The 26871-nt window shown below is 38.6% G+C and overlaps 1 protein-coding gene across 2 annotated transcripts; it reads right to left on the reverse strand.

Annotated features, from left to right (window-relative positions):
* Window positions 1-19639: 19639 nt before the first annotated feature.
* TENT5A (terminal nucleotidyltransferase 5A) lies at window positions 19640-26581 on the reverse strand. 2 transcript variants are annotated; one of them, XM_047860162.1, is made up of 3 exons: window positions 26293-26581; window positions 25506-26055; window positions 19640-24399 (listed from the first exon to the last, which is right to left on the reverse strand). In XM_047860162.1, exons 2-3 carry the CDS (start codon window positions 26016-26018, stop codon window positions 23623-23625), a joined length of 1290 nt encoding a protein of 429 aa, XP_047716118.1. In that variant the 5' UTR covers window positions 26019-26055; window positions 26293-26581; the 3' UTR covers window positions 19640-23622. The 2 variants fall into 2 exon arrangements, with proteins under 2 accessions (XP_047716118.1, XP_047716117.1); XM_047860161.1 differs by having other exon boundaries at window positions 26238-26581.
* Between the last annotated feature and the right edge of the window lie 290 nt (window positions 26582-26871).

Genomic DNA, 26871 nt, shown 5'->3' on the forward strand with positions numbered 1-26871 from the left:
TACATATTTTGATTTTAAGTTTGTGTGTGTGTAATTTGTTTTGTTTCAGTTTGAGAGGATTTACCAGTCTTTTAAAGCATCCAGGCCTACTTTGAACAAATCCAATCACCCAAAAAGGTCGGTATATTTAAAAAAAAACAAAACAAAACAAACAACAACAACAAAACCACTCAAGGAAACTAAAAAGAAACAGGAAGGAGAAAGGGCAAATAATTAAAAAAAAATAATTAGCTGGGGAAAATGCAAAAGTTATTCCATTAAATTCTAACAATTTTCAATGAATTACCTGCCTGTAGGCTGCAGGCAGATTGGTCTTACAAGCAACCTGTACTTCTGTCAATTTTCTGCCCTAGGAGAGAAAACCTTAGTAGTGTCTCATCTTACAGTCCAAAGGGTCAGGTGGAGGATTTCATTGAGTTCATTATACAGTATACAGGTCCCAGCAGAAGCAGAGCCTGAAATGGATAAGCTTTGTTGAATCATAGAGACAATCTATTGTATTCCCAGGTGCTATGACTTTACTCTTCCTGGTAGCTGAGCATCGTTATGGCTTGCACTTCACAAGACTGAGAAATGGAGGAAAGAAGGCTCCCACAAAGGCTTGTATAGAGAGCACGGCCAAAGGACTCTCCTGTTATTTTAACTGGTTGTGTCAGTTGTTTTATTTGGCATCTCACTTTAGATTTTTATAAAACTTAGTGCACAAGATGACTGCCTGGGGGTTGACCACCATGTGAGTATTAAGTGCTATAGAAAAAAAGGAAACTGATCATTAATGAAGTTAATTCAAATTATTTTATTTTTAAAGTTTATTTATTTATTTTGAGAAAGAGAGAAAGAGAGTGAGAGTGGAGGAGGGGCAGAGAAGAAAGGAGAGAAGATAGAGAGAGAGAGACAGAGAGAGAGAGAGAATCCCAAGCAGGCTCCGTACAGTCAGCACAGAGCCTGATGTGGGGCTTGAACTCCCCAACCGTGAGATCATGACCTGAGCAGAAGTTGAACACTTAACTGACTGAGTCACTCAGGCACCTCCAAATAATTTTAAACGTAAGTAACTGAAACAAAAGGAAACAAGCTATAATGGTAAACTAAAAAAAAAAAAAAAAAAAAAAAAAAAAAAAAAAAAAAAAAAAATTCCTAGAGTATTATCAAAGAGAGATATCTCTTTGCTAAACATTCTAGGAATGTGATTTGTATTCATGGTTTGTGACATCTCCACATTATTTCCAGTGGCTTATAAACTATTAATGTGCCTGGGTTAGATACTGGCATTTTTCCTCTTAAATGCAACCCAACGAAGCAGATACAAACATCCAACACTTTTGCTGAGTATAGTCCTTGTGTCTACTTGTGAGATTCTTTGGCCTGTGAAGATATGAAATTTACCAGATTTGATGACTCTAAGAACTAGAAAATCTGGGCCTACAAGATATACTCAATATACCTTTTTAAAAAATGTTTTATTTTTTGTTATTGAGAGAGAAAGAGAGAGAGAGAGAGAGAGTGCACACAACCAAGGGAAGGGCAGAGAAAGAGGGGGACAGAGGATCTGAAGCTTGCTCTGCACTGACAGCAGTGACCTGATGTGGGGCTTGAACTCACAAAATATGAGATCATGACCTGAGTTGAAGACAGATGCTCAACTGACTGAGCTACCCAGGTGCCCCAAGATATACTCAAGATATCTTAAGCAAATGCCTCTACACCACAGCTGTATGGAACACTCTTTTGAAATCCAACCAAATAAAAATTTCTCTCAATGCCAAATGACAACGGACCTTGAACAACACAGGTTTGAACTGCATGGGTCCATTTATACATTCAGTACATGCAGTATTTTTTACAGAATAGTACTGTAAGTGATTTTCTCTTCATATGATTTTCTTAACAACACTGTCTTTTCTCTAGGTTTTTATTGTAACAATACAGTATACAGTACATGTAGCATAAAAATATGTTTATGTTATTGGTAAGGCTTCTGCTCTACAGTAGGCTATTAGTAAATTTTAGGGGAGTCACAAGGTTATACATTAATTTTCAGTTGTGTGGGGAGTCAGTGCCCTGTGTTGTTAAACGGTCAACTGTATAATAAGGTCACAACTAGAAACTCACAAAATTTAACTGATTTATAAGAAGAAAGAGTAGGATTTAAGGTCTTTTCTATGTAAAATGTGTTTACAACAGAGACTTTTGGTTTCAAGAAAATTTATCTGGGGCAATAATATATATTGTAGAACACAAGTTAAATATGTTAGCAGCTATCTTTATCAAAATGGTAAGCTAATCCATTATAGGAACAAATCCTAAAGAGAATGCTTCCTAGTGTAGTAATTAGGAAACTATGCAACAAATTCTCTGCAAATACAACAGTACTAAATGTGTCTTTTATGGACTTAAGCCACACACATGTGCATTGTGGTATATTTATAGACAATCTATACATTTGCAAATAAGCATTTTTTAAATTAGAATATTAAAAAGTCCTTATAATAAATGGAAAAAAGACTAAAAAAAACCCCACTAAATTCATAGCATCTTAGGCTCCAAAGGAATATGTGCTTCACTTCTAACTTTAGTGCCTTAAGGTATTATGATATTTAAGTCATTCTAGGAATGGAAAAAATCATTTGGCAACCATGACAAAAATTATTTAACAACCAGCCTTGAAACTCTACTGAAATTATTAATTATAAACTTGATTTTTACAGCCTGATACTTTTTTTTTTTACTAAAACTAACTAAAATTAAGCTCCCAATTTAAATAGATGAAGATGAATATCAAGGTGCCTTCCTATTTAAGAGTTCAGAAGATAAAACCTCTATTTCCTGGCTTGGTCTGAGAATAAGCTTCCCATGCATTACACTTCAAAGTATTAGAAGGCACTAACATTACATTTAATGAAATTTAAACATGGGATCAGGGGACAAAGATGGAATCAAAACCATTAAAGAAGTTTCATTACTCCAGAACCCCAATTATGGACATCTCTTGGGATAGTGTGTGTAGTGTATGGTGGAGCATAGGAGAGAGTTCTGGTCAACAGAGGTCAAAATGAGTCATCTCTTCAAACTCTACCCTATCAAAATTAAATCATCTCAGGAAGTTCCACTTTCTTGCGTCTTACTTCTCCACCCTTCCATCATCTTTAAGACTCTCCTGTGAACAACTTCCAAATGTTCATCATTCCCCTCTGGCTTTTGAGTTTTAAGTTACTTGATCAAATGTCAAAGAAGGCTTTTATTAGTCTTGAGACTAGAATTTAGCATAATTTCAGGAGCAACTCTTAGAAATCATGACTTAAATGATAGCTACATAAATCAAAGAATGAAGCTCTACCACCTCAGTGGAATAGGTTACTAAGAGGGAATTATTTCACTAGTGTTATATTATTCATAGGAAAGAGTTTTTACTCCAATATATGTCATAAATTTATTTATTTGAAATGTTGGGGAGGAGCAAAGGAGAAAGTGATTTTAAATATCCATTGGCTACACTCTTGTTTTAGGAAAATCAATTAACTCAGGAGTAGGAAAATGCTTATGGCACAAGTACATATTTTTATGAGAGCACACATCATAAATGATATGGCATTTTGGTGGGAGGGGTGCATATTTTTACTAGCACACATATCTTTATTGACATGACATTTGAAGAGAGGTGCACACATTTTTTATTAACACACATACCTATGATGACATTTGGACATACATGATATTTTGGCAAGAGGATCCTTAACCCTTTCCTCTCAGGCCTACCAGAATAGAGAAAGGAATCCAACTGCCTTCCTAGCTGCCTTCCCCCACTCCAGCTATTTTTGCCTCCAAGTGTTTGAGTCTTCCCAGATAACAACCAGAATCAACTGCCAAACCTGTGAGTGAACAGCATTCAGATGGCTCCAGCCCACGTTTCAACCACTGTGTTAGAGCAGAGACAAGCTGTCCCTGCTGAGCCCTGCCTAAACTGCAGCTTTGTGAGAAAATTAAATATTGATATTGTTTTAAACTACCAATTTGGGGGATGGTTTGTTACATAGCAAAATATAAGTGGAACACAGACCTTACTTCTACCTGTAGAGAAAATCAGTTTCACATAGAAAAATGGCTAAATGGGTAGTCTCCAAACTTCTTTGATCACACACAATAAGTTGGCTTACTTATTTATTGTAAGACTACACTAATGTATGACTACACTAATGTATTACATATAAATATAGCCCTTTAGAAGGTTCAGCTAAAATCAGAAATTCTAATATTTTCTCCCTGCCCCAAAAGGATTATCATGCTCACCCAACTTTGAAAACTTCCGGAGTCAGTATGTGAATTGTTTAGATAATAGCTCTGAAGCTCCAGGTGATTAGACAACCCACTAGTCAGGAACGGATTAAAAGTGCCAAGGTTTGTCCTCAAACCTTGTTATTTATATATCATTAATATCATATATTATATATCAAATTATATTTGATTTATAAATATTTATATTTGATATATATATATCAAATTATATATCATTAATATCATATATTATATATCAAAGCATGTTATTTATATAATCTTTTTTTAAGTCACTTTAACAAACAATGGAGACTTTTAGAATAAACAGATGTCTTGAAATTTTAAATGAAAATTTCTCAAATCTGGTATCAGCTATGCAAGTTATTTGTTACAAGTATCAGTTAAAATACAGTAATTTATGAGGCATTCTCTTTTTAAGAAATTAAACTGGGTCCCAGCAAGTCCCCATAATAAGATCTACCCAGTTGTTCACGTTCAGTGGTGATTCCTGAAAGCAGACAGCATTGTGCAATGGTCAGAATCACTATCTTGCAAAGACAGTGTAGCTTGGTGGTTCAATGCTCTGAGGAAGCCCACTGCTCTCCACTTAAAGATTGTGTATCCTTAGTCAACTACTTCAATTTATTTGTGCAATTTCCACTTCTGCAAGTGGGGATAATAATGAAATCCAACTCATAAATTTGTTATGAGGATTCAATGAAGGATATAAAGCTCTAAGCACCATGCCTAAACTGAAATGAGTGCTCAATAAATATTAACCACTGATTTTTGTTATTATTGTTCAGAAGGAAAAGAATTACATTTTAAATTTGAGGAATTGAGAAAATATATATCCTGCCTATAAATATTATTGCTTAAGTCAAGATCAAGACATAAAACTAACCGAATCTTCTGTTCATGCAATCCCCCACTCCTCCACCCCAGCTCAACCTCAAATTATTTATAAACGAGGCAACTGAAGTAGAGGGCAGAAAAATGTCTTATCTCAAATAATAAAGTTAATTAATGACAAAAGCTGTGTCAATGTGTAACAGAACTAAATGTATAACAGAAATACCAATGAATTTTAGAGTCATTCACTGGGAACTGTAATATATATCTTGAGGCTCTTGTGTACAGCAAAGTAAAAATATGTGTAATATACTGCTTCTTACACAAATGTAAGGTAGAAACACTATTATAAGCCATAGTTCTTAAAGAAAAGCTAATACCTATTCTCCTCAATCTATTTCAAAAAACAGAAAAAGAGGGAAAGATTCCAAGTTTATTCTATGAGGCTAGCATTACCCTGGTACCAAAACCACACAAAGACACTATAAAGAAAGAAAGTCACAGAACAAAGTTCATTATGCCTAATGAACATTGATGTAAAAATCCTCAACAAAATATTAGCAAAACAAATTGAATAATATGTTACAATAATTATTCACCACAAGCAAGTTGGATTTATTCCAAGGATACAAAGATGGTTCAATATCTTTAACTCAATCAACATAATACATCACATTAACAAAATGAAAGATAAAAACCATATGATCATCTTAACAGGTGCAGAAAATTCATTTGACAAAATTCAGTATCTGCTCATAATAAAAACTCTCAAAAAAGTGGGTTTAGAGGAGACATTCCTCAACATAATAAAGGCCATATATGAAAAACCCACAGCTAACATCATACCAAATGGGGAAAAGCTAAAAGCCTTTCCTCTAAAATAAGGAACAAGAGAAAGATGTCCACTCTTGCCACTTTTATTTAATATAGCACTAGAAGTCCTACCTACAGTAATCAGACAAGGAAAAAAAAAAAAGACAAAAGACATCCAAATTTGTAAAAAAGAAATAAAACTGTCACTATTTGCAGATGACATAATACTACATGGAAAACCCTAGAAACTCCACCAAAAACCTATTAGAACTAATAAATGAGTTCAGTAAAGTTGCAGGATACAAAAAACTAATACACAAAAATCTGTTACATTTCTACACTAATAATGAAGTAACTGAAAAAAAAATTAACAATCCCAATTATTATTGTACCAAAATATTATAATACCTAAGAACTGATATAACCAAGGAGGTGAAAACCGTACACTTTGAAAACTATAAGACGCTGTTGAAAGAAATTAAAGATGACAGAAATAAAAAGATATGCCATGCTCATGGATTGGAAGAATTAATATTGCCAAAATGTCACACTGCCCAGAGTAATCTACAGAGTCAATGCAATCCCTATCAAGATACCAATAGTATTCTTCACAGAACTAAAGTAATTAACCTAAAATTTGTATGGAGCCACAAAAGACCTTGAATAGGCAAAGCCATAATGAAAAAAAGAACAAAGCTGGAGGTATCACAATCCCAAATTTCAAGATATACTACAAAGCTATAGTAATCAAAACAGTATGGTATAGGCACACAAATAGACACATATATCATGGAACAGGATAGACAGTCCATAAATAAACCCATGCTTATATGGTTAATTAATCTATGACAAAAGAGGCAAAAATATATAATGAGGAAAAGATAGTCTCCTCAATAAATTGTGCTAGGAAAACTGGATAGCAAAATAAGGAAACTGGACTATTTTTTTACACCAAGAACAGAAATAAACTTAAAACAGATTAAAGATCTAAACATGACCTGAAACCATGAAACTCCTAAAAGAAAACATAGGCAGTAATCTCTTGGACATTGGTCTTAGCAAAATTTTTAGTCAAGGTAAACAAAGCAAAATTAAACTAAAACTACACCAACAATAAAAAGCTTTTGCACAGTGGAAAAAAAAACCATAAACAAAACAAAAAGGCAACCTGCTGAAAGGGAGAAGACATTTGCAACTGATAGATCTAATAAGGGGTTAATATCCAAAATATATAGAGAACTCATACAACTTAACACCAAAAACTAGTCCAATTTAAAATGAGCAGGGGACCCAAACAGACATTTTTTCCAAAGAAGGCATACAAATGGCCAACAGATACACGAAAAGATGCTCAACATCAGTAATCATCAGAGAAACGCAAATCAAAACCACAATGAGATAGCATCTGATACCTATCAGAATGGCTAATATGAAAATATATCTAAAGTATTGGTGAGGATGTGGGAAAAAGGGAACTCCTATGCACTATTGGCAGAAAATGTAAATTGGTGCAACCACTGTGGAAAACAGTATGAAGCTTCCTCAAAAACTTAAAAATAGAAATACCATATGGTCCAGTAATTCCACTATTGGGTATTTACTGATATATGTGCCCCTATGTTTATTTCAGTGTTATTTACAATAGTCAAGATATGGAAGTAACTTAAGTGCCCATCAACAGACGAATGGATAAAGAAGATGTGATATATAAATACACACACACACACACACACACACACACACACACACACACAATTTATACACCCAATGGAATATTACTCGGCCATTAAAAATGATACCTTGCCATTTGCAACAATATGGATAGACCTAGACAGTATTATGCTAAGTTAAATAAGTCAGATAGAGAGGGGTGCCTGGGTGGCTCAGTCAGTTAAGCATTCAACTTCAGCTCAAGTAATGATTTCAGTTTGTGAGCTTGAGCCCCACTTCAAGGGAGCTCAAGCCCTACTTCAGGTGAACACGAGCCCCACTTTGGGTAAGCCCCGCTTCTCTATTTACCCCTCATGGGATTCTCCCTCTCTCTGCCCTTCACTCACCTGCACCCTTTCTCTCTCTCTCAAAAAAAAAAAAAAGTCAGAGAGACAAATACCGTATGATTTCATTTATATGTGGAATCTAAAAAAACAACACAAATGAACAAGCAAACAACACAAATAGAATCATAAATATAGAGAATAAACTGGTGGTTGCCAGAGGGGATTGGGGTGTGGGAATGGGCAAAATAGGTGATGGGGATTAAGAGGTACAAACTTCCATTTATAAAACAAAGTCAAAGGGATGAAAATTACAACATGGGGGATATAGTCAATAATATTGTAATAACATTGTATGGTGACAAGTGTTAACTACACTTATGGTTAGCATAGCTTATTGTATAGAGTTGTCAAATCACTACATCGTACACCTGAAACTAGCGTAGTATCTATCAACTATATTTCAATTAAAAAGAAGCCACAGTTCTTAATTCTAGTTGTAATATGTTTTACGCCAATGTTTTTCAAACTATATATAGGTGTTTATGCACATGACTTATGGAATCCATTTGGTGGGTGGCAACCAGAATTTTACCAGTATTAAATAGAATAGAAAATAACATTTCTAGTAGTAAGTTTCAAATTTGTTTTGTGAAACTGTCATAGAATAATACATTTGTGATCATGTAAAAATGTTTTCTCACTAGACAAAATGTTTAAAACCACCATATCAGTAGTTCTTAAACTTTTCCAGGCCTCAAAATCACCCACAGAGCCTCTTAGAAATATAGATTTTCAAGGAAAGCAGGTTCTGTGAGAAGCTCCATGGGCAATCTTGCTATATGGAAAGATCTACATGGTACCACTTTATGAGACAGACAAGAGAGAAAAAGAGGTATACATTCTTACTTTCTCTACTTGTTCCTAACAATTAGATTTCCATTGCATTAGTAAGATTTGGTAAGAAAACTTTATATATTGAGGACTGCTTCAAACATCTATTGAGGAAAATGCACTTAAAACTCCCAAATACTTTATTAGATCACCAACCAAAAGGGGACAGGAGCTGACCCCTGAGTTCCTTAAATGCTTTATACCAGCCCTACAGTGTGAAGTGCTGGCAGGTCATGAGTGAGACCAAACATTGATCCACTCTCACTTTCCCACCTGCAGATCACAGTCTCGATATAAGCTGCCAGGTATCTATCATTCATTCATTCCATAAATATTTATCAAGCACCTGCTGTAAGCCAACTTCTATATTAGGAGCTGGGGAAATAATGGTGAACAAATTGCTCTTGCCTCTGTGACTGGGCAAGTTTATTCCAGTCCTGGTGACAACATACAACATGCATTACTTGAAGCAGTGATGCTCTAAAGTTTTCATATTTAAAACAGTATAGCTGCTAAAAGAACTTTGATATCCATTGTCTCCTTAAGTCTGTATAGCAATGGTCTAAATTATTAACAGATATTTAGTATTAGCCCATTTTTACATTAAAGAAAGAAAAATCTAAAGGGGTTAAATACCTTGTCTAAAGTTAAACAAGATGTAGGTGGTGGGACCACAATTCAAACCTGAAGGTTTGACCCCAAATCCTGTGCTCTTTCTTTTTTTTTTTTATTTTTTTAATGTTTATTTATTTTTGAGAGAGAGAGAGAAAGAGCATGAGCAGGGAGGGGAAGAGAGAGAGGGAGACAGAATCTGAAGCAGGCTTCAGGGTCTGAGCTGTCAGCACACAGCCTGACACGGGGCTTGAACTTACAGACCATAAGATCATGACCTGAGCTGAAGTCAGACACTTAACCCACTGAGCCACCTAGGTGCCCCTATGTTTTTTCAACCATAAAGTCTTGCTGCTCCTGACTCTTCCCATTCCTGGGCTGATGACAGATGAAAATGAGGAGGAGAACATGAGGCTCAGCGCACCAGGCTCCTACAGAGCCTACTTTGCTCTTGGTGCTTCTGTCTGACTGCATTGCAGGAAACAGATATTTCCATCATAAAGGGTTCAAATGCTGAAAGAAGGTGCTTACAAAATCTTTAGAAGTGCTGAAGGAGAAGTCAGACGACCCCACTGGGCTCACACCACTATACCTTTAATCTAGAGCTTGAAAAAACTACAGCTCACCTACAGGAACATTCTTGATGGCACCAGAGTGACATAAGAAAAGGCCTCTCTACGATGTCTCATGCAAGTGCCTCCTACTGGCAAAACCTGTATTGCAGCCAGACCCCTACCTGCAAGGGAGTCTGGTCTTCCAATTCCTGGGATACAGGGGGAAATACAGAAAGATGGGAAAAGATGTCAGTTGCCAATCAACAATATTCAACACCAATCATTCCTTTCTCAATACTTTCTGTGAGGCTGCCATCCTCCCAATTTTCCATTCCCTCTTTAAATTCAATTCTATCTTCTTGATATGCTGAAATAACCCCTCAGTGGTGTCTTCCTTAACTCCAGTGACAACATTGCATTGTAGGATGCAAACCTTGACCACCTTCTTCCTCTCTTTCTGAGTCAGCACCTCACTTGTTGCTGAGGAATTGAATGAAGTGCCACTCTGTAGGACATGAGACCTGTTCTCCTACACAGCCACTTAGGAGCCAGATAAGGCAACTGGAAATGTAGAAGAGGTAGTTCCCCAAGGAATGAACCTCGACTACTGGAAAAAGGGAGATAGGGAGAAACCAGGCAGATAAACTCCCTTTCCTTTATCTTGTGTACTACTTCAAGGTACAGTGCTTCCTTGCAAACTTTCTGGAGAATTCTCTGCTGCTGATTGAACATGCCTGCTGAATCACCTTTTGCGTTGCTCTATGGCACTCAGTGATGCAGTCAGTCGCCAGCATGGTGACACATTGTGTTCCAATGAATTACACTTGTTCATATCTTGTGATTACATCTGGCAAATAATCCATTATACAATCACTATTTCAGATTCTCTTTCTAGAGGGCCTACGTTAAGTGACATAGATTTGGCACTACAGTAAAACCTTGGTTTGTGAGCATAGTTCATTCCAGAAACATGCTTGTAATCCAAGGCGTATTTTAAGAACCCCTGGTTTGTGATCATGTGATGTTCCGCATCACGTACTACTCGTATTGCAAAATGTCGCTCATTTATCAAGTTAAAATTTATTAGAAATGTTTGCTCATCTTGCAGAACACTCACAGAACAAGTTACTCGTAAGCCAAAGTTTTACTGTATTAGCATCTGCAAAGCAGGGGTTCTGAGCAGAGCTGTGCATCAGAAATACTTTATAAAAATTATATACGTTCTTGTCTAACTTGAGGCTGACTAAATAAAAATTGCCAGAAATGGGATGGAACTTAGGTATGTATATTTCCCTAAGTAATATTTTTTTTAAATTTTTTTTTCAACGTTTATTTATTTTTGGGACAGAGAGAGACAGAGCATGAACGGGGGAGGGGCAGAGAGAGAGGGAGACACAGAATCGGAAACAGGCTCCAGGCTCTGAGCCATCAGCCCAGAGCCTGACGCGGGGCTCGAACTCCCGGACTGCGAGATCGTGACCTGGCTGAAGTCGGAGGCTTAACCGACTGCGCCACCCAAGCACCCCAGTAATATTTTAGAAATCTATCAATTAGCACCAGCACAGAACTAGGATCAGGTCCACAGATCTGATCTTGCCCTCCCCCACCCCCTGCCACCCCCCACAATGACCCTAAAGTATTTACCAAGTAACAAAGAATCTTGTTGACATTGTATATTGAGAAAGGTGTATGACATCATTAAGCAGAAGCCAAAAATGAGGAGAAAAATGCTAAGGAACATGCTTTGGGTGGCATAACTAAACAGGTGTGATAAGCTTACAGCACAAGAAGGCTAATGAACATTTGAGGAGTTACAGAAAGTTGATATTCAGAGTTTTGTAAGAGGTTAGCACATCTCATTACACTCTTTACCTTTCCTTTCAAATGTTTTCTTCAAAAAAAAAAAAAAAAAGATTCAACAGCAGCCAGCTGGTAGCATGCATTGTCAGTAAGAAGTGACGTAAGCCAGGCTAATTGATCACTTTTTAAAGATTAAGTGGCCTATTCTCTGTAATAGGACATACAGAAAACAGCTTTGACAGCAATGAAGTAGTTTACTGAGTTCTGACTGCCAACTGAAAATTTAAATCATGCTTATTTTTTGTAAGGTAATCCACTCACAATAGGCAATTTACATGATCTCATCCTATAAGAAAAGCTCTGATCCTCTTCCTGAACCTTCTACCTGCTGTGTTGCTGTGATGCACCTGCATTTTGGAAAGATGGTTGAAAGGATAGGGTTGTAGAAGGACCTGAAGATCAATTTGCCTTGTGTGTCTCAGGCAGAAACAGACTCTCCCTCTGTGTAATCACTGAATGAGTTCCAAAGGCCTTTATGTCTTCCGTGCAAGCTCCAACTCTCTAGGTCTCATTTTCTTAGCTTAAATATGAGATAATCATAATACCATTTTTACCTAATTGTGATGATTAAATGGAAAATATAATTAGCTTATCAAATTGAATGTGTACTACCAATATTACACATTATAAGGAAGGCCTGCTTTAGGGAACTATTCACATCCTATAATCACTCTTTCTCTTCAGGGTCACACATCTTAGCTTATGCTTCCTCCTGCTCTTAAGTATAGAGGATTGGGAGAAGCAGCAGCACTGACAATTCACAGCTAAGGGTGAGATGTGGAGAGTGTGGGAAGATTAGAAGAAGAAAGCAAAGAACGCAAAGTTCAAGACTTGCCTTGGAATCCTCCCTCTGCTCCTTTCCAGCTGGATGGCTAGGCCTTCATCCCTCCTGGATTCCATTCCCTACTCGGTAAAGTGTGGAAAATAACAGCTACCATTGTTGTGTTTGGCGATTAAGGAGGACTGTGTATGTAAAGTGCTAAGCATCCTGACCCAAAGTAAGAACAACAAATATCAGGTCCCTTCTTCTAGGTGGCCTGAAAAGATGGAGCAGTGGGGGTGGGGGAGGGGTGAGGACTTCTCCTTGTATACATATACTCTGGTCCTTTTTCAGAAATGAGGAAAAGATATTTCTTTCTATGTCCCTCTTTTATAGATTTCCTCAAGTGGCTCTTAAAACTGCAAGCTGTATCAGAAGCCCCCAATCTACCTTCTTTATCATGAGAGATTTTTAAGAATTGCTCAGTACTTTTTACGAAATATATCATACTGTTTCACTTTTCTTGATCAACCTCCCTCCCAACCTGCCTCTTCATGAGAATCACCATGGCTTAAGTATGCTGAGACTTAGGACAGGATCTAGAGAAATCAAGTCAGTTTTAATGTATTCAATAATTCAGGTTTCAAACTAAATTTTAAATGATTTTTTGAAGTCCAAGATCCTTATTATACCAGATAGCTAACTTGTTGAGTATTTATAAAATGACACCTAAAATCTGAAGCCTTCTTGTGACCATTTGTAACAACAGGGAAGCACTCTGAAATTGGGACACTCCTGAAAAATCAACAAATGATCACAGCAGGTATCATGCCCCAGGGCAAGACTGTTTGTTCTGTGAGGCTTGACCAACTAAGGATGCCAGTGGAAATGCTGATTGTCTGTTTTTAGAAAAGGCTGATAAACAGACTGCCTTTTATACATTTGCCTTCTTCGAATAGCAAATTTCCCACCTCATGGCCCCTTACCCTTACTCAGAATATGAGACAGACCTCAGTCTTTGTGCCCACCATCCTGAAAACTTGGCTCAGGGATTCCCTACTTCTAAGATGCAGCAGATGGTGAAAAAGAGTGCAGTCATTACCCAGGACAACTGAGTCTTCGATTTACAAGACTGCTAGGTTTGGTTTGGAACAAAGACAACAGACCCATTGGCACTACAAGATGGCCTTCCTATTACTCTTGTCCTTAATTGCCTGTGCCGCACATATTGTAGGCCCCAGCCAGCCCATCGTTTTCAGTTGCTCAAACTCAGGAACCAAGAAGAGGTTTGAACACTCCTGCCCTAAACATCCCCAGGAGACCTTCTCTCTCTCCTACTGTTTAGTGTTCATAAATTGCTTCAAGATGGGGATTTCTCCACCTGGGTCCTCCTCTATGCTCTTTCAACGAGCAGACCATCTCTGAGATCCTTCTCTTATTCTAACAGTGCTCCTGATTACTCTTCACTCTTTTTACAACTTTTTTAACACTTTCCAATTAGAGATTTCACTCGAGCTCTCTCTCATCCTGAACCAAATGGGACTCATTCATTTATTCACTCATACAAATTTAACAAGTACTTCCTATGAAGGCGGCACTATTTCAGACACAAAGAACACAGTAGTATTAGATGAAGTCTTCACCTTTATGGAATTTCTTTCTGTGGTGACAAATAAATTACAATTAATTAATTTATACTACAATTTCAGGTAGTGACAAGCATAATGGGAATATACATCTAAAATCAGTATAAAGGCTCTATAGAATAATTTGGTAAAAATGTTGGAGGGAAATTCTATTTTAAGTAGCAAGATCAGGGAAAAACTGAAGAAGTAACATTTCAACAACAAAATTAATAATAATAATAGTAATAATAAAAATACTGTGATGTAAAAATCTGGAGGAAGACATTTCCAAGGAGATGGAACAATCAGCAGATGCTCTAATGTGGAAATGAGCTTGGCCACTCATACTTTGGCAAATTTCTTAATTTCACTGCTGCTTTGTGTTTTGTTTGCTTGCTCATATCCCTGTGTCACTTTTCAATTAAATATGCCAGTGAAAAGAAGCCAGTTTTGTATAACTCTTTGTAAATCTTCATAGAGTATCAAGCCAAAGGCATGAGAGAGTATTTATTAAATGTTTTGATAATGGTGAAAGCTACAGATTTCTCCTACCCCATGCAGTCTAGGGGAACACATAAACAGTGACTGTTATAAATGCTCTTTAAGTAAGAGCTCTACTCTGAATAAATAAGTACTCAGAATGACAACACAACTGGTTTTATACAAATGGGGAGGGGATAAAGTCTGGGGTAGGAGGTCATTTGGTGCATTTCAAGTATAGGAGAAAGGGACTTTCACAGCTCTGGAAAAAGCAGGAAAAACTAAATTGTAATAACTTCAAGATGACAGTTAACCAGAAGTGGTTACATAAGAAACATTCAAGGGAATTTTAATGTGCTGCAGCAAACAGGATTATAGGCAATAAAATTTCAAGGTGTATTCTAGTTAAGTCCTAAAGATTTTTGCAGGGGTTTTGAAAAGAGAATGCAAGTGTCTAGAACTTAAGGGAGAATTTGTGCTTCACTCAGCAGAAACTGCAAAACATCTACACTTGCTCTTTGCTGCAAAACAAGCAAATAGCCAGTGCCTGTCTATACAGGGGCTACCTGTAGGGAGTTCTTCGGAGAGCTCCCAAGAAGGCACATTTCAAGGACTATTACCTTTATCTAGACTCCCCATTAGTCCACAGGGCTCTTTATGGTGCTCCATGCAGAGCTAAGCCTTGTGAGTAATTAACCCCAGGGTGGCTGAAAAATTAATTTTCAGCAAGTAAGTTCTACTTACAAGTGGAATCTAGCCTTCTAAAGGGCAATGGACCAGGTCTTTCACTTCTTTTTGGGTCTCAGAATCCAGCACAGGGCTAAATACATAAAAGGCATTCAGCAAATATTTAATGAATGAACCATGTCTCAAAGGGTTTGCTGCTATGGGTAGTCTATGGGAATGCAGTGTTTACAGGTACCTAAAGTTAGATATTAAGTTATAAATTGTCCTTGACTCAAATTGTAGTAAAAATCTTTTTCAGACTTATTTTGTAATTCTATATAGGTTATAGGGTTGCCTGAAAAAATACAGGACTCCCAGTTAAATTTGAATTTCAGATAAACACAGGTAAAATACTGCAAGGAACACTAACTTATACTGAATTTTTTTTTCTTCATTGCTTACCTGATTTTCAAATTTAACTACACATCCTGTATTTTTTATTTACAAAATCTGGCAACTCTATTTTCAGCTGTTAGGTCTTGAATCTGATTGAATTTGTTTCTCTTCTTTTCTCTGATAATTGAAGTTTAAAAAAAAGATATTTTAATAATTTTTAATCATTCCCCTTTAAAATTAAAAACATATGAACTATGTTCTTCTCGATCTTATTTAAAAAGATATAGAGGAAGAAACTCCAGAACATATGCAATATGATATTAATGCATAGAATGGCATTATCCGTGGTGCCTAGTGTAGTTTATGTTGAATTTTGCTAAAAGAAAAAGAAAAAAATAAATAAAAGAATAGGGTTTCAGCTGTTTTCTAATGACATGGCCAGATGATGCCACAAAATCTTGGCATTACTGATAAGTACACACTGTGCTGGAAAATCAATAGTTTCAGAAGGGGATCCTGAAGGGAACTTTCCATTATGGAGGTTAGAAATAACTTAGCCCCATACTCATAAATTCCTACTCAGGGTGCTCCACATCCCTAGGCAAGAAAGCACAGGCTTTGTCCTAACTTCATAAACTGCTAAGCTGGAATTAGTAATTTTTTAACTACTAAAGGTCTACTTTTTAAGACTTTTTAAACTATTTCTAATGCCAGTGATTGAGTTGAGAAAGCAAATAAAAGAACGGTGTCCCTGTACTTTAAGAAAACCTGATAGGCTGGAAGAGAAGCTTAGGTAAGCAGATAAATTTTGGAAGTGGTTATTTACATTAAATAATAATTCATTTCCACACTCCACTAAACATTAGTCTCTGGAGCCTAGCATTAAAAAATATATATCATTTACTCCTTTGCCAAGAGTTGCTAAACAACTTTTCAGGGTCTTCTATATATTTAGGCTGTGAAAGTTGAGTCCTTGCTCATTTTAGAACTCCGTGTTTATACACATCTGCACAATGGTTTGTTGTTATATTTAGTATTGCCCTTCCTTAAAACTCTAAGGTAATATGAATTCCTCCTATTATTCTGCAGGAAAACACAGCCTATAACTCAGCTGTCTTAAACCTTCTTTCTTTTCTGTAAAACCAGTAGGTAAAGTTTCTCTACAACTTTGAAGTAAAACACATCATTTTATTTTCACTCCTTCACATGTTCTCCTAATACTCTAAGTGCAGAAGACATTAAAAAAAAAAAAAAATAAAATTCACTATTCACCATTATTTTTACAAATAAACTCACTTCCCAAGAAATAGCAAGGAAGGGTCACTCAGTCTTCATTTTTTAATAAACTTTTGAAAACAGTTTTAGATATACAATTTGTGAAGATAGTACAGACAGTCCCCCATTTCCAACACCCACTTTCCCCATTGTTTTTTATTTTTTTTTATTTTTTTTCAATGTTTTTAATTTATTTTTGAGAGAGAGACAGAGCATGAACGGGGGAGGGGCAGAGAGAGAGGGAGACACAGAATCGGAAAACAGGCTCCAGGCTCTGAGCCATCAGCCCAGAGCCCGACGCGGGGCTCGAACCCACGGACCGAGAGATCATGACCTGGCTGAAGTCGGATGCTTAACCACTGCGCCACCCAGGCGCCCCTCCCCATTGTTAATGTGCTAGGATACATCTGTCATAATAAACTGATATTGAAATATTATTTCAATAATGCTATATTAAAATTTCTTCAGGTTTTACCTAATGCCCTTTTCTGTTCCAGGATCCTCTGCAGGATACCACGTTACATTTATTGGCCATGCCTCCTTAGTCTCCTCTTGACTGTGGCAGTTTTCAGATTTTTCCTTGTTTTGATGATTTAAGGAGTACTGGTCTGATATTTTATAGGATACCCCTCAGTTTATATTTGTCTGATGCTTTTCTCATGATAAGACAGAGATTATGGGTTTTGAGAAGACCACAGAGATGAAGTGCCATTTTCATCACATCAAAGCACAGTTACTTTTTTCATCCTTTTCCATACTGTACACTTTGGAAGGAAGTCACTATGCACAGCCCACACTTAAGAGGTAGGGATTTAAGCTCCATCTCCTTGAGGGGGCAGTATTTACATAGATTATTTGGAATTCTGCACTGGAAGTTTGTCTCTTTGCCCCATTTATCCATTCAATTCTATTTCTGTGTGAACACATGGATATTTTATACTTTGGGTTATAATCCAATACTACTTATTTTGTTGCTGTAATTGTTCCAGCTTGGGCCACTGAAACTTTTTCAGTTGGCTCTTGTGCTGTTTTGACATGCTCCGCATCGTTGTGGTTTTTAACTTTTTTATTTTATTTTAGCAGATCATTGCTTTTTGGAACTACAAGATGGATTCTCCAGCTTCTTCTGATATCTTCTTTGCTCTATCTCTAGATTCAGCCATTCATCCAAGGAGATCTGGTTCCTTTTTTTTTTTTTTTTTTTTTTTTGGAGCATGGCATTAGAAGCCAAGAACTGGGCCTTGATAGGTGAAGGCTACTGTCATTTTGAAATCATTTCTCTTCTTCCTCTCCTACCTGAATGTATTTGCCATTAGACTGAAGGATATTCATATCATTTCTTTCAAATTTGGTTCTAAAAAGGCAATTAGCTAAATTTCTGAAGTATTTGATGATTTTAGCACTTATTTTACTTTATATTTAAGGGCTGATTTTAATTTCCTTGTTTTTTGCTTTTTTTGGGTATTTTTTTTTTCCTTAAATGAGTAGAATGGTTAGGTAATGAGCTTCCTAAGGAAAGAAAGGGTGGGTTACTTCTCTCCAGGCTTAGCTAGGTGCAGCCTGGTAATTCAACTAGAAATAGCAGGGTGTATCTAAGTCTAGGAGAAGGTTAACATATACTGTCTTTATTCAACCTTTGCTTAGAAAGAATTATATGATGGCCACAGACATGTGAGGGACTCGTTATAGAAGGATGAAGAGGTTGCAACAAAGGAAGAAGCGAGTAACACACAAATTCCATTATCAAACCAAATAACCATCTTGTATTTTTTATGATGTATATGTGAGGGAAGCTGGCTTTTAATATGGAGGGTCTCTTTCATAGATGCAGTGTCAAGTATGCATTCTATCCAACATCAGGACTTTAAGCGGTTTTAAAACCACAATATGTCCTATAATAGCCTAAGCTTACCAAATTACCATTGCTACTAGTATTGAGAAAGTCTCCAAAATTACACAAAGAAAAAAAATTAATAAATTAATCTATGCCCCTGGTCATCTGAATAGGTGAGATTATGTCAAATGCTAGTCAAAAGGGCAGTTTATTTGCACCCAACACTCGCACACACGCAAAGCGTAACCTATTAGAATGCTTTTCTTCCACTTCTCATTCCAATTACCAGCTTCCAATACTTATTCCCCTTCTCCCAATGTGAAGTCTGAATAATACTATAGAGGCTCAAATTATATACAACGACTGATGACTGAATTGCACCACTTGGGCTACTCATGAAAACCAAGGCCCACTAAAGCCTATTAGAGCCCTGTAGTCCAGATCCATGAGTCTCTACTGTTGGTGGCAAATAGGTCTGACTTCTGCAGCTGCTTAACATTGCTAAGTTCATACCCAGGGGAAAAAAAAAAAAAAGAATGGCACATATTAGCTAGACTCTTTTGGAGCTAACTGAGCCAGTCAGAGATAGGTTGGCTGAAAGCTGAACATTTTAATGTGTGCTCTAACCAAAAATTTGCTGAGGGCTAGTCTTCTCCCAATATTGCCTTGTCTTTTCTCATGGAATTGAGTTGGTATTCAGAGGACATGGTCTTTAGCCAGCACAGACATTGAAGACAAAAGACACAAACCAATAGAAAAAAATAACTTCTTTTTATTTACAAGAAAAAAAAATCCAAATATTGGATGCTGTAAACAAAATTCACAATCTGTTCCCTCTAGCACTGATTCAAACATGTCAGTTTTTAAGAGTCCATTCTCCATCAACTCCTTTTCTGCCTGTGACACAGTCTAAAGTCAAAATATTCCAAAGGGTGACCCAAGGTGCAGTTTGCTGCAATAGGACATCTCAGAGCAGGCAATGGTTGTAGAGGTCGGAGAGAGAGACAGCCAGCGGGCAGAGCCTCCTCCATTCTGCAAAAGGATTTGCAGCAAATTTTGCCAAATTACCTTGACATCTTCCACCTTTGTACTTTTAACCATATATTTTGTTAGCAAGCCATTATTACAACAAAATATTACACAGAGATTCTTTCTTGGCACTGAAAAGGCTATGCTATAAGAAATCTTAAAGAAAGAATATATTCAAATAGGTGCTATATGTAATTTTTTTTTTTTTTACTTTTTGGTTTCATCTAACACACGTTGTCTTCAAACAACAAAAAAAGCTTATTTTTGAACTGCTGACAGCTTTCAACATAATACATTTCATTTACAAAATAGTTCACAATATTTATTTGACAAGCACTGTTTTGAAAACAACTTTATGCAGTGAAGCAATCAACGATACGCTAACAGAAAGGGATGACAAAAACAGTATGTTTGCTTTTCTTTGCATTTCTTCCGTGGCTTGGGTCACAGATATTCTTCCATCCTTGCATCATTTGGAGCCACATTAAAATAGTCCACCCACTACCAAAGTGAGCAGATACCTGACCCCACGTCAGGAAGGGAAAAGTCCATCTTGATGTAGCACTTCTTGAGGCAACCAGATTTACTGCAAATCCAGTCAACTTTTTAAAAGGGCACTGTCACAGGTTAAATTTTCTCTGACATGCCAAACTGGACAGGTGAGAAGAGCCTCCAGAAGATAAGACTTCTTCCTGTTTTAAAGTTAACAGCACACTAGGCCAGATAAACACAAAAGCAAGCAAATCACAGGCACTAATCAGGAGTTGAGAGCTGTTCTTTTCTCTGACCTATACACACGGCTCTCTCTCACCAGACATTCAAACTCTTAGGTTACACATCCACAAAGAGAGACATCTATTCCACTGTTTTGTTCAACTACATATGCACAAGACTATAGTACATACAAAAGAGAAATAAATTATCTAAGTTTTAAAGTAACTGCTGAAGGTTGTCTTGAGCACAGCCTGTTCTATCTGAATGGCAGGTGTTGGCACTTCCAACTATGCTACCAACCCTGGAGTAAAGCAAGAGAAGGACATAAATATTTCAGAAAATAAATGGAAAGTATTTTCAAATAAGGCCCCTCCAAATAAGAAATCTGTGTCATAAATTAACAGCAGACTGTTCCTATGGCAGAGCCAGAGATCTCCAGATTCTTTTTCATATAGTGGACGATTCACTTCTCAATAGTTAGGATAAGAAGGAAGTAGACAGATAACCATCTGCTCCTATGTTCCCGAATATTCCCTTCGTTTTCTTTTAGAAAATCCAAAACAGGTAAGCAGGCGGAGCTCTGGTTTCTGACAGTTAAGTATCAGGCTTGATCTGCAAATGGAATAATATTGCCTGGAAATTCAAAATTAATTCTCAAACCCAGGGCTGGAGTGAGGGAGACTGAGCCAACATGGGAGAAGAAAGAGTTCCCTAGGAAACAGTGAGTGGCAGTGCAGTAGCTGTTACAGCTCAGACAGAATTCACAGGGAAGCTGCTACAGCAGACCCATCAAGTTCCTCTTAAGGCTTCAAAGAAAGATGTGCAAAAGGTAGTTTCAGATGGATTAACCTAGAATTGAACATGAGTGATGCCTAGATAGCAAACAAATGACACTGCCAATAGGATGATGCTATTTTCTTCCCCAATCCCTCTTGAACTTGATGACAAAAATATGGTAGGTTCTTCAGAGGAATTGTCATAGTAAGCAGTCATCCACTAGAGTTGAGAGGAATTGTGCGGTTGTTTCACAACACAAAGGAAAGGTTTGCATGTGTTAGCTTTGTTTTTAACAAACGCATTTTCAGAGACCAGTATCCAGAGGAATTAAGAGGTGGGGGAAAGAATGGTTTTAGGATTAGCTGTCACTGAACTGAAATAGGGATGCCAGTTCATTTCACAAAGGTTTAACTGGTCTCTTGGGAAAGAGATAATAAAGTTGGATCTGATTCAATGCAAAGTGACTGAATTTTAAGTACAGTACTAAATATTTAAATGCAGTGTGATAACCAGATCAAAGATGTTTCATATTGGCATGAATTTATAAAATTTCATATATAATATACATCTCATATATAAATTTTAAGCAATTGTGCAAATACTCTTTAAAAAGGATAATTTCACATTTACTAAATTCTAGTGGTCCTGGAATGCAGAATGCATTCATTAAAAAATTCATTTAAATATTAATAAAGTAGTGTTCAGATCACCAGAAATTTTATTAGCAGTCAGGGATTTAAATGGACTATCACTGATCCATGATCCACTGGATTATACACCATGGAGGCATGCAAGTATTACACAAAATAAAAGGGTTCCTACTGTCAAAATGGCAGTTCAGTACAAAAAGAGTGCTCTGCCAAACAAATATTCTCCCATTTGTAGAATTCTATGGCTCACAATAAAAGGAAAAAAAAAAAAACACACTCACTAAAAATGTATACTCTCTGCTCTTCCTATCAAATATATTACTTGCTTTCCTCCTTCATTTGCTTTAATTTTCTAGATGTGGGTTTTAATTCATCACTGCAATATGCCCACGTCTCATGTCATCCTGTTGAAAACATAAAAGCACACAGTATTTAAACATTTTCTATTTGCTACATTATTCTAGACCATAGTCAATGTACTGTGTGTATATATATACATATATGAAGTATGTATATATATATATACACATAATATACACATACATACACATGTACCTATGATAATATCACACCAACGTTAACTTTATACAAGTATTTGCCAAGAAAAAATAGGGCATTTCCTCCACCATTCACAAGCTTATATGTTGTTTTATTTTCTTCTTGAGTCCCTGATAAAATAAAATAATCATTAAACCATAAAATTTTTCCACTTCAAATTTTCAGAAGGCAACAGGCACTTTGATGTTTATTGGTGTGTAACAAATATAGTAACTCTTTATATATTCTACTATATCTCTTCTACTTGGGTATTTTTATCTGTTAAATCTTTGGTCCTTGAGCATACTTTCTTTGTTACAGCTGTTTTTGCTTGCATTTTCACATTTTAAAAATGCAAGCTATGCATGCAGCTGGAAATAATGGATTGTGTCATCGTAAGTTCTGCTGTTTGTTATGAGAGCTGCACCAACCTACTACTGTTCATTAGGAGCAAGCTGTTTCTGTTAGCGTAATAGAATGGTTCCACAGAAAGCACTTGCTAAAAGTCTCAGATAGTAATCCCAACGTTGGAGTACCCTTTCTTCTTCCATTATTGTTACTATCTGAACTTCTGAATTGAAAACTAGGTTGGGGTAAGACCTTTTTTTCCTCTGCATTTTCCCTTTTGTGAATTCCATGTTATAAGAAACTCTCCATTTTTTCCCCCTATGGCAAAGCTATGGGAGCAGGTACTGCAAACCCATATTGTCATCAAGCATTTTTTTTCCCTTGTCATTTTAAGAGAACCTGGTTGCTTTTAATGACAGGTCTTTTTGTTTCAAGATAGAATCCAATTGGGTAGGAGGAACAGGTGAGAGGGTTGGTGGGTGAGGAGGGTGGTTTTGAGATCAAGCTCCCATATTTATGAAGAGATCCACAAGCTTTGCCAAGCTTAAAACCAGGAGCAGATCATCATTGCACAAAACACATCTTTAATCAGGGCTGCGTCACTCAGCCTTTTTATTTGTGAATTTATTTTCCCTATCTTGTCTGAAACAGCTTCCCCACAGGACACTTTTAAATGATTCTTAATTGCAGGGTAGCCAAGTGGAGTATGTCTGTTGCTGGCACGTGAATACTGGCTGGACCTGGGCGATGTAGTAATTGCTAAAGTTGGCATCTGCTACATAGGGGGCTGGCTGGTAATAGCAAGTGACATTAGCCACATTAGGGATGACATTTTGGTCAGCTAGCACCCGGATAGCCAGCATAGTGATAAGGTTTAAAGTCTGTCTTCTTTCATGTCCCATCAGGCACACCGTACTCTCATTCACCACTCCATGAAGGGTCATGAGATAGTCATACTTGCGGTCTTCCAATCCCACGAAGTGGTTCTGCAGATAGGACTCCAGTTTTCTTTGCTGCTCTCCAATGTCTGAGAAGTCGATGAAAAACCTGGAACACATATACCTCTGAAGGGTCTTGATTTCATCAGAGGCAGGCCTAAAGCCCCTCACTAATAGATTGCAGTACTTAAGCAGGCCGCCCCCTCTGATTTCCTCTGGGTTCCGGGTGGCAATGATCTTGTTACAAAGATGATCAAAGGCTTCATGGAAATCACCATAGACGCTCTCACCAATTATTGTGGGGTGAAATGTTTCAGTCATTGGGTTCTCTGAACATTCATAAAAGAGGAGAAGAGAGTCTAATTTGATTTGAAAAGAATCTACACTAAATTCAAACTGCCTCCGGAGGGAATCCACAAATTTCAGTTCCACATTTTTGCCACTGTTGTTTGACAAGGATATAAGACTCCATCGGTCAGAGTCATTGCACACTTTAACCATTTTCTGCACATAAGCTTCCTACAATTTAAAAGATAAAACAAGATGAGAAGACCTAGAAAAAATAATAAGTAGATAAATACATCTTCTTCACAGTTGAAAATTATTTTGCTCCTTCCCTTTTGTTTTGTCAAGTTTCAGCAAAACACTACCTACAGGCTTAAACAGTCCTCTGAAAGCAGAAAAAAAACGCATTTAACGAGTGGTTTTACCGTCTGGGAAAGAAACTAGAAGTAATAGTTTGAGGCTTTTGGCAGACGTAGCACAGTACTAAAAGGTTCTGTTGTCATGTCTGACTTCTGAAATGTTATTTTTTGAAAATGGTCTTATAGATACAATATTCACACAACATCCACACAATACTCGAAAGACAGAAGGGCATACAGCAGAAGGTTGGTCTGCCCCTCACCCTTGTCCCTAGTGAACCCAGTTGTACTCCCCCTAAGGAAACTGATGCGACCAGAATCTTGTCCCTCCAGGGGTACTCTGAAACCCAATATGAACTAAATTAGGACATTCTGGGAGTCTAATTCCTCATGCAATTTTAATTGTATAAAACACGCTTTGAACCAAAGTGTGGGGGTGGGGGGGGGGGTTCCCACAATATCCCTCACACGTGAACCGACCAGGAGAAGCACCACACATATCCTTCACACACCGAGTCAGCCTCATGCAGCTGGGAAATCTCATCACATTTTCCAATACACCAATAAGCCCACTGACTCCATTCTGCTTCAGACTGCTCTCTCCCCAAAGACTAGATCGTAAAATGACTCAAAAAAGTGACTTATATCATTTCATTCTTTCACTTAATCAATCTACTCTGGACAAGACTGAAGCAAGGAAAGCCAAGAGTTAAAAAAAAATAAGGAAGAGAAGGGAGAACAGAGGAAGAAGCAGAAGAGTAGTGGCGCTGAAGAACCAAGTGAACTAAAACATTCAATATCGTCCATGCACCTTAGTTTACTCATTAAAAACAAAACAAAACAAAACAAAACAAAACAAATATAGAAGCATGCCCAAACCCGTCACGGCCGCGGGTCTGTGGCATCAAACGGACGCCCCTCTGCCCGCCGCACCCCAGCCCGGTCCGGGCGAGGACCCAAACCCAGTTCGGGTGGCTTTACCTTGAGGGTGAGTGGTGTGATCTTCTCTTTGTTCACCCCTTCGGGTAAGAAGTCCAACAGGCAGTCCAGCACGACGTCCTTCACAGTCTGAAACTCCTCTTCCCCGCGCAGGTCGGCGCAGAAGATGAGGTCCAGGTCCTTGTAGCCCAGGCCGCTGTCCTGGTGCAGAACGTGGCTGGCGGCCGAGCCGTTGAGGCGCACGTCGCGGACGCCGATGCGCTTCTCGGCCAGGCGCCGCCGCACCACCTTCACGATCAGGCTCGGCTGCAGCTCGAGCGTCGGGAAGTTGCCGCGCCCGTGGATCGGGATGGTCTCGCTCAGGATGCCGTCCAGCCGCTGCACTTGCTCCCAGTTTAGCACGTTGCAGTGCGCCGTGGGGCTTTCGCAATAGTCCAAGCAGTGCCCGCCGAAGTCGCCGCCGCCACCGCCGCCGAAGTCGCCGCCCAGGGGTATGTAAGCGCCGCCGGTCAGTTCGTCCTCGGCCATGGCAAAGTACGCTTCGCCTTCCGCCATGAAGTGCCCTCCGAACGCCACTTGGCCCTGGTCAGTCCTAAAAGCCAAAAGGGGGAAGGAGGGCGGTGAGGACTCGCGGCACCGGACAGGGGCCCAAAAAGGAAAAAGCGCGCCCCCTCCCCGGTCCCTCCGCAGGCTCGAGGGCTTCTGGGAGACTCTCCCTCCCCAGACTCCCGCGGTCCCCAGCCGCGCGCCGCGCCCCGCAGAGAAGCCCCGCACCAAAAGTATCTCTGATGCATCTGGAAAGTGCAAGCGGGAGTCCCGTCTGTGTCACCTGGAGGCGGCCGCCCCTTCGAGGAGCGCAGCGAGCGAGGAACCGCGAGGCGGCAACACTTCTAGGAGCAGCGAGTGCGCTCCCGGCAGCGGCGAGCCACTTAGTCCTTCCTAGACCCCGCCGCCTGCGCTGGCCACTCCCGCCCCTCGCCCCCGCCCGCGCCGCTGTCGCCTCAGCTGCGGTGGTCCCGGAGGTGGCGGCTCCAGCTGCCGCCGTCGCCGCCGCACACGCTACTGTCTCTGGAGCTTTAGCAGTTGTGCGGGGAAACGTCTTCACTACTTTTTTTATACCAGGCCTTTCTGCGCTTCCGGGGCCCAGGCGCTGCGCGCTCGCCACACCCTCTTCATCTGCATAGGGCGCCGCCCCCGCCCGCCCTGCGGACCGAGACTGGCTGAGCGGCGCGGCGAGCCAAGAGGTCCGTAGAGCGCAAGGCCGGTAGCTATTTGTAAGTACATGTATATGTGCGTGTATTTGTACATATACTTAACTTAGAGACGGTCTTTCGCGCCTAAGCCTCTCTATTCTTTTTTCCTCAACGGGAAGACCCTGAAAATGCCTCGAGTTGTAAGTGGCCCGAAA

The sequence above is a fragment of the Prionailurus viverrinus genome, chromosome B2 (genome assembly GCF_022837055.1).
Source record: "Prionailurus viverrinus isolate Anna chromosome B2, UM_Priviv_1.0, whole genome shotgun sequence".
NCBI lineage: Eukaryota > Metazoa > Chordata > Mammalia > Carnivora > Felidae > Prionailurus > Prionailurus viverrinus.